This window comes from Notechis scutatus, chromosome 1, assembly GCF_049901735.1.
Source record: "Notechis scutatus isolate UNSWTSFEM ecotype Mainland chromosome 1, rNotScu1.2, whole genome shotgun sequence".
In the NCBI taxonomy this organism is placed as follows: domain Eukaryota; kingdom Metazoa; phylum Chordata; class Lepidosauria; order Squamata; family Elapidae; genus Notechis; species Notechis scutatus.
In genome coordinates, this window is record NC_142009.1 from 94076713 (window position 1) to 94093296 (window position 16584).

At 37.9% G+C, this 16584-nt stretch overlaps 1 protein-coding gene across 1 annotated transcript in view; it reads left to right on the forward strand.

Moving 5' to 3' along the window:
• STX7 (syntaxin 7) overlaps positions 1 to 6537 on the forward strand; it is a 37356-nt gene extending 30819 nt beyond the window's left edge. Inside the window, exons 9-10 of the mRNA XM_026666114.2 lie at positions 1324 to 1406; positions 4880 to 6537. Coding sequence (XP_026521899.1) covers positions 1324 to 1406; positions 4880 to 4975 — 179 coding nt within the window. The 3' untranslated portion in view covers positions 4976 to 6537. The remainder of the gene's footprint in view (positions 1 to 1323; positions 1407 to 4879) is intronic.
• The last annotated feature ends 10047 nt before the right edge of the window (positions 6538 to 16584 follow it).

Here is a 16584-nt window from a genome sequence, read left to right on the forward strand (position 1 = left end):
AATACAGGAGGTGAGATCCATAATAAAAAGGAATTACAATATGTTTGAAACTATGCTTCAAAACAAGAACAAGAATGGCCTCTACTAAAATGCCAGTCATTTATGAATTCTTTTTCTCCCCTCCACCCCATAATTTACATGTATTCAACATAGCTTCTCCCATTTTGAAGTGTTTAGTCTCTTTTTCTCTGTCTTGATTCCTATTGTTTGGGACATAAAACACACATTTTCCTGCTATCAGGATACTGTTATTGCCATTTCCAGCAGCATCCAGCACAGGTACTCCTCGACGTATGACCACAATTGGGACCAAAATTCCTGTTGCTAAGGCAGTTGTTAAGTGAGTTGTGCCTTTTTGCCATGGTTGTTAAGTGAATCACTGCATTAGTTGAGCTAATCATGTGGTCATTAAACAAATCCAGCTACTCCCATTGACTTGACTTATCAGTAGCCAACTGAAAGCATGACCATAGGACATTGCAACCATCCTCCATACATGCTGGTTACCCAGTCCCCAAATTTTGATAATGGGACTATGGGAACATTACAACGATTACAAGTGCAAGGACTGGTCATAAGTCACTTTGTTCAGTGTTGTTGTAACTTTGAATCTCACTCAACAAATGGTTATAAGTCGAGGACTATCTGTATTGGAAAAGATGTAGCGGCTCAGTGTCTTAATGAAGCTGGAGGTGGTTTCTGCTCCAGTGGTTCGAGGTCTAGCATTGTGTGTCGCGTGAGCTCCTGTCATTCACCTCAGCTTCTGTCCACCTAAAAGTGTAAAAACATGTTCTATGTGAATAGATAAAATAGGTACCACTTTGGTGGAAGGAATGAGCTGGTGCTTCATGCAGGCAGTCAGATTCTTACCCTCTGAACCTTCCTGGTTGCAGGACCCCATATGCGAGGGAATTCCAGAGAGGGAAGGGGCCTTGGATGACACTAAAGGAAGATCTGCTTGGTGTTTTTTTTCTGGCCCAAAGCCAGCTTGCCCTCTTGTGGCACGCTATGGGAAGTATACGAGCATTTCTTACGCAGAGCCAGTACCTTGGCAGCCAAACTTCTAGTCTTCAATTGCACTGTAGTTTCCTGGCTAATGTAACAACCCCATTCGCTAATAATAATAATAATAATAATACCTGTCTTGGAACATGTACCATTGTCCTTGCTTTTAATTCAATACCTTTTCAAATAATTGTTCTTGGGATTGATCTCCAAAGCTACAAAATGGATCTAAAAATATAAAGTCTCAGAACAAGATGTTTCTGCGTGCATGTGAAATGTAGAAGACAAATTGTAATGCTTTTTTCTCCTTTCTCAAAGATAGCATAGAAGCTAATGTAGAAACAGCCGAAGTCCACGTTCAGCAAGCAAATCAGCAATTGTCAAGAGCATCCGACTACCAGGTAAAGATTGCCATAATCAAAAGTACCGCAGATAATCCTCATTTAGTAACTGCAATTGGTTCTGATGACTTAATTATTTAGTGAAATGGTTGCTAAATGAACATGTAACACAGGGAGAGAGGGAGGGAGAGACAGAGGAGAGAGAGATGCTACCACATCACTGGTTCCTGCTCTTTCATTCAGATAAAGTTCGGTGGGATCTTTGATACTGTCTGACCTTGATATTTTTCTTGCAGACGTTTCATTACCAAACTAGGTAACATAATCAGTGAAACATCTGTATGAAAATAACCAAGTTCAAAGAGCACTAAAGATCCCTTGATTCAACCCTGAGCTACAAATATTCTCTTCTATAGATAATGTTCTCTAGTATAATAAACTGGTACCTAGCATATTTCTTTGCCTCTTTTTTGCCCTCTGGCAAGGCATAGAGATTGCTTAAACAAGCTATCTCTTCCAGAGCTGTTTTTCTTAGCAGGACAGTGCAACCTTCAAGAGTGTTAACTGCAAGTTAACAAGCTTGGCTTTGTGATCTTAGTTGATTAGAACCCACTAGGTGCAACTGGTCTGAAACTGACCAGACTTTAATCGGTTTCATACCGAAGGCTTTTCTTCTTGTCAATATGGGCATTGCTTAGAAAATGAACTTTTTATTACCGTGCTAAACATGGACTGCCTGTATTTTAGACACTTTTCATGCATTAAGAGCTTAAACTTTACATTTCAGATTAGGCATACTTTTGCGCTTCTCCTGGCTTTCCAAGGCAATGCTTCCTTGCCTTGCAAGCCAAGCATCTTGTGTAGTCTGAATTTTGTCAGTATGGCTCAACTGCCTCTTCTTTCTTGAGCCCTTCTGCTTTAATAGTTTGCCTCAAGACCGGCTGGATTGCAGCCAAGTAATGGTAGTTAATGCTTTTACTGCATATGAAGGACACAGTTTGATGCATTTGTTATCCCTTGCTAAGCCAGAGTAATGCACTTATGTGAAGTTTTGTAAGCACAGAAATCCTTCTCAATGAGAGAATGCTATTTCTTGGGGAACTACAAACAGTCCAGCCAACTTTGGTTACAGGTAGTTCTTGTTTCGTGTCTGCCTTGTTTAAGCAACCATTCACGGTTATGATAGCAATGAAAAAATAATATTATGGCCAATTTGTGATCCTGCAAAACAAAGTAAAGATGAAGGAACCTCATAAATGCAATCGTGGTTTTACTTGGCAACCATTTTTTTTAATAATCAAGTTGTCAGTCCCAAAAGTGGTTCTTAAGTGAGAAATGCCTGTGCAGTTACATTATTGTGCCTTAGTACCTCAGTGATTCAGCTATTTAAAGCAGTTAACAATTAACCCTTTAACAATTTGAACAAAGCAGTTGAAAGACGAACAGCAGTAGATGCAAGCATTTTGTATTGACCCATCAGTACCAAACTTACAATAACACAGTTAAAAAAAACCAATATAAGAGCATAAGGTCATAAGCTGTTAGAGTCAGCTATTGCTATTTCACACTTCAGGTTGCAAGTTGCGATGCTTGCATGACTGAACTAGTTGCCCTTTGAAAAGCTCTGCTTGTATAAAAAGGGAAGGGCCGGTGTCCCTTTTCCTCTCAGTAGTGTTTTTCTGTGGAGAGGCTTCCCATACTGTCCCACCAGCCTTACAAGACAAGATGCACTTCTCAGAGTGCACCCCAAAAAATTGTCAGTAACCCACAACTGCCAGTTCCATACTTAACCATTATGCCATACTTATCATACTTTAAATTCAGAAACCCCCACACTTCATATTTGCTCCGCAATCGCACAACACTGCCTTTGATGTAAAATTCCAGTGAAAAGTAAATTTGATTATTGATTGTCCAGATTCTGGAAAAATATATATATCTGACCCAGCACAAAATTTAGCAGATTTTGATGCCACCTGCCAGTGCTGGAAAACTCTGAATGGGATGCATGACATCTGTCAAGACTGTCTGTTTAAATGGGGCAGAGTATCTTCCCCTGAAGATGACTGTGGTGCTCCTTGTCAGACACTGGATCATTTAGTGACTAGCTGCCCTTGGAGAGCTTATACAGAAGGAAAAGCAGATTTTCTCCAACTAACGAACACTGCTCTCGATTGATTAAATGGCCTAAATCAGGAGTGTCAAACTCTCAAGGCCTGGGGGGGGGGAGATCCAGCCCATGGGGTGCTTAGATCTGGCCTGTGGGGCCACCCTGGAGACAGCGAAGGACTGGCCTGCAGTGCTTCTGCCAGCAAAAACTGAGCTCGGGAGGGCTGCGGTCCTACGGAGCTCCATTTTCGCTGGCAGAGGAGGCCATTGCAGCCAAAAATGGAGCTCGGGAGCCTGCTTTCGCAGAGCGCTCGGGTCACCACAGGCGCCCCCAGCACGAGTGACGTCAAGCTGGCCACGCCCACCCCGGCCCCCAAAGGTCAAACGCAACCCTGATGCGGCCTTCAAAGAAATTGGATTTGACACCCCTAGCCTAGATATTAATATACTTGTTCCATTCTCATGAACTAACATAGTTCAAAGTGCAACCTATAATTTATATATAACTTCTTGAGTTCCTCATGCCTTACAAAAGCGACTACATATTTCCATCATACACATAGTATTATGTGCTCCTTTTATAGCAGTAGCACTTAGACTTATATACCACTTTACAGTGCTTTACAGCCCTCTCTAAGTGGTTTACAGAGTCAGCCTATTGCCCCCAACAATCTGGGTCCTCATTCTACCATCCTGGGAAGGATGGAAGGATGAGTCAACCTTGAGCCTGGTGAAATTTGAACTGCCAAATGTAGGCAGCTGGCTGCAGAAGTAGCTTGCAATCCTTCACTCTAACCACTGAGCCTCAGAGGCTCCTATATTTGTATATATATTTATATATCTTTATATATTTTTACTACTGTCATCCATATACAAGTAGTCCTTGACTTACAACAGTTCACTTAATGACCATTCAAAGTTACAGCGCTACTGAAAAAAGTGACTTACAATTTTTTTTCATGCTTATGACCATTGTAGCATTCCCATGATCACCTGATCAAAATTTGGATGCTGCGCAACTGGTTCATGTTTATGACTCATATAGTGTCTCGGGATCATGTGATACAAATTTTGGGATCTTTTGGCAAGCAAAGTCCAGGGGGAAGCCAGATTCACTTAACAATTGTAGCAAGAAATGTCATAAAATGGAGGGGAATTCACTTAATGACTATCTCGCTTAGCCACCAGAAACGTTGGTCTCAATTGTGGTCGTAAGTGAAGGACTACCTGCACTCTTTTGTCATACACTAAATAAATAAATTTCTGTAGAGGGAATCTAGGGCATAAAAGCCTAATATTGAAACAGGCAAAAGCAACTCATTGAAGCACTTATTTGATGATCGCATGTGATCAAATGTATATTTCTGCACCTTTGGAAAGTGAAACTAATAGTGTCCTTTTTTTCTCTCTCTCCCCTCATTCAGCGCAAGTCCCGGAAGAAAATATGCATCATCATCCTTATACTTGCAATAGGATTAATTGTCCTTGGTCTAATTATATGGGGAACAGTGAAGTCATAGGATCAATTACGCAAGAGGCTTCTGGTCATGTCCCATGTTGAAAGTTGTTCAGTAAATGATACGTCAAACTTGATAATTTCTGCTTTATCACAAGGTGCATTTTTAATCCAAGAGTGCTTTTTCTTAGCTTCTGTACTAGGATTAATTTGAAGTTATCACTTATATCTAATTCACCAATATTTAACCCTGGGGTGGGCAAGTTTTTGTATAGTACCTCTCCTTTGCATTTCTTCTCCTCTGGACCAAACTACTTGGAATTCTGCATACAAGGAGAATTTTAGCTTATTGGGCCAAGTGGGCTAACCTTTTACACATGGATCAAAGGCTAGATAGAGGGTTGTGCATGCGGGCTGTCAGTTGTCAAACACCAATTTAAAATATCAATTTAACTCCAACTTTATAGGAACATTTTTTTTAACAAAGGCTGCCTTTCTGATAGTATGTCCCGTCTTTGAGATATCATGTATTGTTCATTGTCTCATTCCATTAATCAGAGAATGGTCTGCCCATTTAGCTCACTCCGTGCCAAGCTTAATTCTAGTAGGTTCTTGGAGAATGCTTATTGTCATTTTCAAAAATGTGTTTCTGCTGTTTTTCTTTTGCTTAAAAACTTTGCCTTTGTATTGCCACATTTTTGGTGTATAAACCTGATACTGGATATCTGCAAACCTGACCAATTCTCATTGAACAAGAAAACTTGGGCAGTGTAGTTTTGTGTGTATAACTTTACAGTTGGGACTTTGGGACACATTTAAAACAAGTTGTTTGCACCTTAATTTATACACTCCTTAGGTGATTGAAGATTAAAGTCTATGGGCAAAGTTAATGTGAATAGCTGCTTAACTGCAAATTTACTGCAAATGCCCATAGTTTGCAATTCTCTCTTTGGAGAAGTATTGTTAGTTATGTTGTGGAACACAACTGAATGAGGCAGTGGGAGCTCTGTGAGTGGATTTGAGTCATGGATCTGTAATCCTACATATATTTGTGACCCACAGGGTCCCCAAGGAGTGGATGAAACTTTTAAACTGGGAGTAAAACACAGTCAGGTCATCTGGCTCCCTATTTGCATGACCTCAGAATAAAGGGGGAGATCTTGCGTAGAGCAATCAATAACAGTTTGAATTATATTTGAACTACTTCAATCAACTGCCACAATGAACAGCAGATCTTATATCCAATTTTTAATAAAGCAATTAATCCTCTTTTCCTCATCAAACCTTTTGATTTATGAAGAATTGCATACCATTTAATTGTCTCAAGATTAAAGGTTTTTAAAACTGCTTTTTTGGGTGCCATTTTGAGATAACTTCCATTTAAAAATTTGTTATTTGCCAGCTAATCAATTCTTTGCTTTTTAAAAAATGTATTAAATTGTACTGTATAAATTAAACTTATTAAATTACTGTATAAATGTTACATTTTTTTGTACAGCAGTTTGATAGAGAAGCAGCATTTATAGTGTGAACTCTTGAGACTTAAGATTTTTGGGGAGGGAAGGGGTCTGAAATAAAGTCAAACCTGGATTATACCATCTAAATAAAGATACCTTAAAAAGCGAATCTGTTGCTGTTATGTTTAATTGTTCTATCCTTACGTGTAACATTTTGAAAGGAAGTAATCGTCGGGTGAAACGTACTCCAGAAAAAGAAGACCAACAAGGCTAGTAAAAATAATACTGCTTCATTTGAATTTACTACAATTGCCCTGCTGGTGGTAGTATTGTTACATTGATTCTCTTTTACAGATGGGTCCCTGCCATAAGGCAATCCTCTGGTCTCAATGGACATAGCGATTCAGATAAAGATTGTACACGCAATATTTCCCCTAGTGCAGTACAATCAAGTACAATTCTATTCGTCATTTTATTAAAAAAAAAAAAAAAAAAGTAAAAATTACATCACTAAGAACGATCTTGTCTAAGTTCCTAAAAGCACTTTTGAGCCTTGGGAGAACTAGAACACATTTTGATTTGAGTTCCCTGAACAAATATAGAATTGCCTAGAAAGTTAATCTTGCATTCTGCTTACCATGGTCCAAAGATACATTACTAATTATTTCTGACAGACATGAGAGAGAGAGGGAGAGGGAGGGAGAGAGAGGGGGGGGAGAAATATGATCTGAAACTCATCTGCATATGCATTAAGTAAATAAAGACTTGTCTATTATTAAAATATTACTGGTGGTTTTGATAACTGGCCAAATTAAGATGCAGAAAAGCTCTAGTTGTGGATTATTATTTTATTAAATAATCCAATTTTGACTTATTTAGCCAAACTGTTATAGCAATAGCAATAACACTTAGACTTATATACCGCTTCACAGTGCTTTACAGCCCTCTCTAAGCGGTTTACAGAGTCAGCATATTGCTCCCAACAATCTGGGTCCTCATTTTACCCACCTCGGAAGGATGGAAGGCTGAGTCAACCTTGAGCCTGGTGAGATTTGAACTGCCAAGCAGCCGGCACTCAGCAGAAGTAGCTTGCAGTACTGCATTCTAAACACTACACCAAGGCTATCAGACACAGGTGAAATTCAACAAATTAGAATATCGTGCAAAAGTTCATTTATTTCAATAATGCAACTTAAAAGGTGAAACTAATATATGAAACAGACTCATTCCATGCAAAGCAAGATAGTTCAAGCCATGATTTGTCCTATTTGAGATGATTATGGCTTATAGCTCATGAAAACCCCAAATCCACAATCTCAGAAAATTAGAATATTACATACAACCAATAAAACAAGGATTGTACATAGAACAATATCGGACCTCTTGAAAAGTATAAGCATGCATATGTACTCAGTACTTGGTTTGGGTCCCTTTTGCAGCAATTACTGCCTCAATGTGGCATGGCATGGAAGCTATCAGCCTGTGGCACTGCTGAGGTGTTATGGAAGACCAGGATGCTTCAATAGCGGCCTTCAGCTCTTCTGCATTGTTCGGTCTCATGTCTCTCATCTTTCTCTTGGCAATGCCCCATAGATTCTCGATGGGGCTCAGGTCAGGCGAATTTGCTGGCCAATCAAGCACAGTAATCCCACGGTCATTGAACCAGATTCTTGGTGCTTTTGGCATTGTGGGCAGGTGCCAAGTCATGCTGGAAAATGAAGTCAGCATCCCCATAAAGCTCATCTGCGGAAGGAAGCATGAAGTGCTCCAAAATCTCCTGGTAGATGACTGTGTTGACCCTGGACTTAATGAAGCACAGTGGACCAACACCAGCAGATGACATGGCTCCCCAAATCAACACAGACTGTGGAAACTTCACACTGGACTTCAATCATCTTGCAGTGTGTGCTTCTCCATTCTTCCTCCAGACTCTGGATCCTTGGTTTCCAAATGAGATGCAAAAGTTGCTCTCATCAGAAAAGAGGACTTTGGACCACTGAGGAACAGACCAGTTCTGTTTTTCTTTAGCCCAGGTAAGATGCTTCTGATGTTATTTGTTGTTCAGGAGCGGCTTGACAAGAGGAATACGACATTTGAAGCCCATGTCCAGGATCCATCTCTGTGTGGTGGCTCTTGATGCACTGACTCCAGCCTCAGTCCGCTCCTTGTGAAAGTCCCCAACATTTTTGAATGGCCTTTTCCTGACAATCCTCTCCAGGCTGCAGTCATCCCTGCTGCTTGTGCACCTTTTTCTTCCACACTTTTCCCTTCCACATAACTTTCTAATAATGTGCTTTGATACAGCACTTTGGGAACATCCAACTTCATTTGCAATTACCTTTTGAGGCTTTCCCTCCTTATGGAGGGTGTCAATGATGGTTTTCTGCACAACTGTCAGATCAGCAGTCTTTCCCATGATTGTGATTCCTACTGAACCAAACTGAGAGACCATTTAAAGGCTCAGGAACCCTTTGCAGGTGTTATGGCTTAATTAGCTGATTAGAGTGGGACATTTTGAGCCTAGAATATTGAACCTTTTCACAATATTCTAATTTTCTGAGGTTGTGGATTTGGGGGTTTTCATGAGCTGTAAGTCATAATCATCTCAATTATGACAAATCATGGCTTGAACTATCTTGCTTCGCATATAATGAATCTATCTCATATATTAGATTCACATTTTAAGTTGCATTACTGAAATAAATGAACTTTTGCACAATATTCTATTTTTTTGAGTTTCACCTGTATAAGGACACATTTATTCTAGTATGAAAGCTTCAAAAACTCCAATCTTATCATAGTGGAATTCAATCCGAACAACCATAATGGTGGCTAGAGGGACCAAAATGCTTCTGGATTTAATATCTGGCATTACTTGGCTCCTGTGCTATCTGATTTTAATATTTTATTTATTTATTTATAAGAATAAATAAATGGGCTCTTTTATACCCATGATGGCATAACAAAAATGGTGGATTGCTATAGCCTGCCAATTAGGAAACAAGGTAAATGAAAATTCAGGATTGTTAAAATATCCAGAACAACCAAAAATATGGCACTAATCAACCTCATTGTCTTCTCTTAATGTCTGGTCTATGACTTGCAATATGCACCATTTTTGAAAATCACCAAATCCCTGAAGTTTATGACACATAAAGCACATTTTTAACATTCTATAGCTGCCAAAAGTTGTGTGGCCCTGAATCGCACAAAGAGATTCTTGTTCCTCTACTACAACTTCAGTTGAAGAGGTGACTGCTCCAGTATAATGTAGTTCTTCATCCATCACACCAATCAAGGAAGAAATCCGTATTCTCAAGAAATTCAAGTCAAGTTTGAATATTATTCTGGCAGATCCACTTTTTCAGACTGATATTTTGTCACCATAACTGTACTGGAGAAAAATATTCAAAACTTTATACCTTGATCTGTTTCTTAAATACAAGCTAAATCTGTTTGGAACTACTAGCTCTTGCACATGACTCTTTAACTTAGTAAAGCCAAGGATTGGCTCCCGCGACACTTTTAAGAGAACACAATTGTGTCCATTGTTCTCTCGCGGGCCCCCCAAAAAAAGAACCCCGGAAGCAACCCGGTTCCCCCCCCTTTATTGGCCCCTAAAACCGAAAGGGAAAAAAAAAAAAAACTTTTCTATCCATTGCTTAGGTAGCCCAGTTTTTTTTTTAATGATTTGCTGAAGCCAACAAGATAGTTGCTTGGCCTTTGAGTCTCTCTTAATGCGTGGCTTTCCACTGTAGAGTTTTCACTATGAATGCCTTCCACATATGGAAAACTGGAATAGTGCATTATATGCAGTCCTTTCAGTGACCTGTGCAGTTCAAGGAGAACAGTTGTCAATATGATGCATTGTAACATAGCCCAGAGCCTTGTTAAGTCTTCTGCTATTGTCATTATTCTGCCATCCCATGGGATAAATATTGTTTGCACACCTTTTCCTCATCTAAGAAAGTAATATTTTATGTGTGTGTGTGTGTGTGTGTGTGTGTGTGTGTGTATTATATAAAGATCTTCTGTACTTTGGGAGGTGGAAAGATGAGAACTGCAGAAGAGAAATTGTATCTTGTCTGTACAAGGTATGTGCATTTTGTGTCCTAGAAATGTTGGGTCTAAGCAGCATCTGAATCCAGAGGTCCCTCGTCTAAATCCAACAATATTCACACAATCATCTATAGGCATGCTATATAACAAACAATAAACTAAAAAATAATAATCTCATATGCCTCCCAAGTTTTTCTCCCATTTTCTATCTTCTGCAATTTCAAAAGACAATATTTTTTCCCAGAATACTTCCTTGGTGTTTTCTTCTGCATATCCATGTTCAAAGAACAATCAAATTGCATCATATTCATGATTCGTTTAGACTCAGAGTTTATATGCATTAGGAGTTAAGGTGGTTGGTTTTTTTTTTTTTTAAAAAAAACCACCATTTGATTTCAACACAGTAAAACCTCAGACATTGCATTTTAGCTCTTTAAGAGGAATTTGCATCTGTTTGCTTAAATTCCTAGCCCTTAAGTGTAAGAAGAATAAAAAGATGGTATATACAAATATTTTAGCCTGCATAAAAACTATCAATATTGTAAACACCATGAAGACATAATTTCATGCTTGCTTGAAGATAGTCAGCTTCAGATGAAGCTATGAAGCTAATGGTATTGACTATTTTTAAGAGAAAGCAGACCTTCTAGTGCACTTAAGGTCTCAACCTGAAGCATGGCATCAATGTGTACAGGAAAAAGAATCACATGTGGCTGCATATTCTTTGAACTTTGAGGGCAGGGAGGTTACAAGGATGTTTTTTCTTGCTGCAGTAATTACTGAAGCAAAAATAATAATCATTCCAGAGAGCTTTGTGCGTGTAGGCTTCACCTGTAGAAACACAAAGCTTTCTTGTATCCTGGTGCATGGGTGGAGTTAGAGTAAAATTCTATGGTCTGAAACAGTCCTTTTTCTTATGTGTTCTCTGTCAAATCGCAATCTGGCAAAAACAATATTCACTAAGGTGAGGGTTATCAAGCAGTCCAAACTCTTCACAACAGTCAACACAGCATTTAAAGTCAGATTACAGAAATGGAAGTAGAACACTTCAAAAATTGAAAAGGTGTTTATTATGGGTATTAAAATCAAATAGCTAGTTAAATTCCTAACTTTTTAAGCACTGGTAAAGTAATGAGGATTAAAGCCATGCCCTATTCCAGTGTTTCAATGAATATGCATTTGTGTACGTATAGGAGTTCATTGAATCTTCATTGATTATTTGAAGGCACCGGATTCAGCAAGTTGATTTCAAGGTGGAATTTAAAGTGACAATTTAACTGAATCTTGTACAAACTGAAGCTTCAGATTGAATATGAACAACAATCCTAACTGCATATACTGTATATAATAGGTAAGCAGGAAGAGGACTGGTAGTTTTTGGCAGGATTTCTTGGGATTTTTTAAAAATAATCAATATGTTTTTCTTGGAATACTCACCATATATGTGTGTGACAAACTTCTGCACAGTTCCATGTGAATGAATCTTGCTTATTTAATCAGATACTGCTGAATAATAAGCTGAATAAAATGTGTGATTGTAAGTCAGCCATGAATTTTATCTATTGGAGAACCTAGGTAGAAAAAGGATATACGGTATATTTTTAAATATGCAGCTATGGTTGCTCTGTTCTAGACACCATAGTTTACAACCTTAAGTTCATAAAGGTAATTTGATATGATATTGGCTGCATATCATCTGGATCCAGAGCTCCTTAGTCTAAATCCAATGTTATTCCCATTATCTTCTATAGGCATGATGTTAAAAAGTAGGTTTCTCTCTGTTATGTACAGCTGCACATTAGGAAAGTAGTGAAAGGGTGGATGCATCAGAAGGGAGATGTAGATTTAACTAGTCTTTATGATCTGAATAAACTCTGTTACCAACTTTTAAGATGTGTGTCTTTGTAAAAAATGTACTTTAAAATTGATGTGTCCAGAACAAAAGGTTCATATTTAATGAGAACTAGTTAGGTAAACAAGAACTGAAAAAGAAGAAAAGGAACCATATGCCCCTGTTTTTATATTCCAATTTATTCTACCCAGCCCATTATCACCCTATTACAATCACAATGGTTGTTTTAAAATATATATTGAAGTCTATTCTCTTGACTGTATATGTTATTTAATATCAACATTTTCCCCACACACATTTTAAGTATTTACTATAAAGAGCTTTCTTAACTTGGTCTAAAATATACATTTTCCTAGAGAAATTAATAAAAATTAAAAAAAACATTCACCTCCAGAAGGAGGAGTAGTCATATGAAAAACTGTACACAGAGAATAGCATAATATAAAATCTTTATCTTTGTGATTTGAGAACATGAAAAATAGAGTAGAGTAGAGTAGAATAGAATAGAATAGAATAGAATAGAATAGAATAGAATAGAATAGAATAGAATAGAATAGAATAGAATAGAATAGAATAATTTTATTGTCACTTTGAATGTACATTAATCGGCATACATTAAAATGAAATTACAATGCATACAGTTCTCAAAGGGTCTCCACCTCTAATATAAACACAAACATGAAAAGATAAATAAATAAATACAAAATTATGCATGTACACACAGAGAGAGAGAGAGTATGGAGTTTTTATATTGTCTATATCTTTTCCTACAGCCTCTGAATACTAGGGCATAGATAGATAGATAGATAGATAGATAGATAGATAGATAGATAGATAGATAGATAGATAGATAGATAGATAGATAGATAGATGAGAGAGAGAGAGAGAGAGAGAGAGAGAGAGAGAGAGAGAGAGAGAGAGAGAGAGAGAGAGAGGAGAGAGAGAATGAATACTTTATTGGCCAAGTGTGATAGCTCCGAAAGCAAATGCACTGTATATGATGATCTGAAGTTTGAAGATCCATGAGTTCAGCTCCTTGTAGATGGTTTCAGTTCCATAGAATTTACAGCAGGTGTGTCTGACAACTAAGCAGCTAAAAACAAACTAGCTAAAAATGTCCAGCTAAAGATATAGTTTCAGGACAGAAACAGAATGTAAATGTGCATATTGTTTTATATTTTCAAATGCTATTATGTTAAAAAATGAGATAATCTCTTATGGAAAATTAGAAGTCTCTCTCTCTCCCTCTTTCTCCCCCCGCCCACTTACATTTTTTCTACTACCATTAATTCTAGGAAGCAGAAACTGCCCAGGCCAATATCTTAATCATGACACCTCATTCCACATATTAAATGTATTCATCTGACCAGGAATAAAATAAGACAAGTATACATTTCATATTTCAAAAAGCTTCATTTCTTTTATCACATGAATGAAAATTTTATGACCACCTCAAATCCTTGGGTGCATCATGTAAACCTACCCAATGTTTCCACTGAATTGTAATTTTGGATCTAGAAAAAAAAATACATAGGGACTAATAAAGCAACATGTTAAACAGGGGTGGGATTCAAATTTTTTAACAACTGGTTCTGTGGGCATGGTTTAGGTGGTGGGCATGGCTTGGTGGTCATGTGACTGGGTGGACATGGCTTGGTGGTCATGTTATTGGCTGGGCATGGCCAACTCAATATCACTCACATTGAGGCACGCATCTGCTCGCCTGGCCTCTCATGACTGTGGGGATGCTGCAACAGTTGTAAGTGTGAAAAATGGTCATAAGTCACTTTTTTCAGTGCCATTGTAACTTTGAATGGTCACTCCATACAAACAAAGTACCAGCAAAAGAGGGAAAGAAAACTCCAGAGAGGTTCCTGAGACAGGAAGTCTAGTCCTGCCAAGAATGTAATAAGGGTTAACAGAGAGGCAGTTTCTATAAGCAACACCAGAATGTTTCCTTCCTGCCTTCCTTACAGGATTAGGCCAGTAATTTCTTCTAACAACTGGTTCTCCAAACTGCTTAGAATGTTAACAACCAGTTCTAGTGAATAGATGCGAAGTGGTAGAATCCCACCCCTGATGTTAAATGCATATTGATTAAAATCAAATATCAAACTTTATTTTTACATTATTTTTATCAATGCTTCTTATTTTCTTATTGCATTTTACAAGTTTTAGAATAGCTACTTTGGGCAAATTAAGAAAAAGGGAATTTCAGTGCCATCAATACTGTTAAATAATCATTTGAACTATGGGTGTTGCCTATGAATTACAGTGTCAAAGTCTTAATTTCTTGGTGAAATGCATTTCCCCCCTTTCTTCTCCTATGCCTTAAAAGCTCCTAGGTGGGAAATAAAGCCTCACCACCTGCATTTAATCATGACCAATGTAGGACATAAGGATGCTAAAAAAAACAACAACAACCAAAAACTGGTTGAGATTTCACATCATTACATGTGTATTTCCTTGGTGCGTATGTGTGGACATATGAGAGCATTAGGAAAAATGAATGCAAATATATTTTCATGTAAAAAGTCTTTAAAGAAAGGCCATATTGATCTCATTCAACATTGACTGCTGTACTTACAGGGGAGAATTATGAAGTTTGGAAACTGAGAACAAATTCTGAGTCAGAAAGAGGAAATTATTTCCCAGTTTTTGAAGGTATCTTCATTTGCATGTTACAGAAATGGGTTAACCACAAATAAAATTTAATTTATAATTGCAAACATAGTGGATGGCAAAATCAGTTTCCTTACTCGATCTTTACAATTTCCCCAGAATTCAGATTTGGGACTCAACTTGTATTAGGTCTGGTTTCAGCCTTGCCACTCCAGCGTGTAATTGCTCATCAATTCCCACACTGACTGTATTGTGGATGCTACCTTTACTTGCATATGAAGGATCTGTGGTTTTGCAAAGTTGGGCCTCAACAAACCCATCGAGCAGAAGCTGCCAATCATTACATACGTTCAAAGAAAAGCCAGTCTACTCCCTCATTTCCAGTTCCTCCTCTATCATGAGAAATAAAGACCTGCTTTATTTGATTGGGGAAACCATTTATCTCTATATATGTCTCTGCCTGAAGCTGAAAACATTTGGAAGTAATACAAGTGGACATTTGCCTCATTTCCCCTCCCCCCCTTTTGATTCACAAGAGATTTTTCAGGATTTGTGATTGGTTTTTCTTCTTTTACGGTTTTAATGTCTACCACCAAAACGTTAAGCTTTTATGCTAACAATATCTATTATTGTGTTTTCTAACCAATCCAATGCTTTTGATAGATTTATTTCTTTAATCTTGCAACCTGTTTTCAAAACAGTTGCATAAAGAAGCAGACATCTGTGCTCATGCTGCATACATTTATCGGTATCTATAGTAGAGGGATTTTAAAGTGCTTGTTTTGCTTGCTGGCCCCTCATTCCACTATGGGCAGGCATATTCAGTGCACCAGTGCACCCTAGAAATATCACCTTTGCTTTTCTGAGCTAAATTGTCTTTCTTCTTGGGGATGAAGCAGCCTATGATTGTTCACCTATGATTGATCTTGCAAGGCAATCCAGATAAGAAGCATGCCCAGATAAACTAATTCTGCTTTATTGCAAGGTTACATGAATAGAATTTTGGAAATCTGAAAGTACATTTCTTCCCCTATTACCTTGAGAGCCCAAGAAATAGGGAGGGTCACTTCTGAGACATTTGCAATTCTTTCTGTGGGCTAAATTGCCTGCTGCTTTTTCCCCTGTCTCCCAAGGCCATTCCCACCATACCAGTGTGCCTGACATAAGTGCCACTTATGTCAACCAAATTACTTTTTTTTTGCCCCAAAGCAAAATTTTCAAGGCCTTGTGAATGTAGTTATTTGGTTTGGTTTAAAATACTAATAATTTAAGGTTATTCTGTCAGAAGCTTACAGAAACTTCAATTAAGGGGGAACTTTACGTTTCCTCAATTTGTGTTTCACTTTTAATCAATGCCATTATTCTTTGTGTTGTCTTTCAATCAGTGTTTATCATGTCATAATATCTAAAGTAATATTGGCAATTCTGTGTGGGCTAAATTATAACATCTAATTTACCTCACACATTACATAGTGGCTTCCCCCTCCCTCAAGCAATTTCAAAACTCCCAGATAATTCTGGGTAGCTTACTGTTTGAAAAAATAGGAACAATATAAAATTCTTAGCATGGTGAGTTATATTTTCTGGAGGCAAAACTCCTTATTCCTATGGAATATAGTAGATCAATAGTATTGACTAACAATAAATAGAACTGTTCAGGAGAGAAGGGCCTTTCCAATGGAT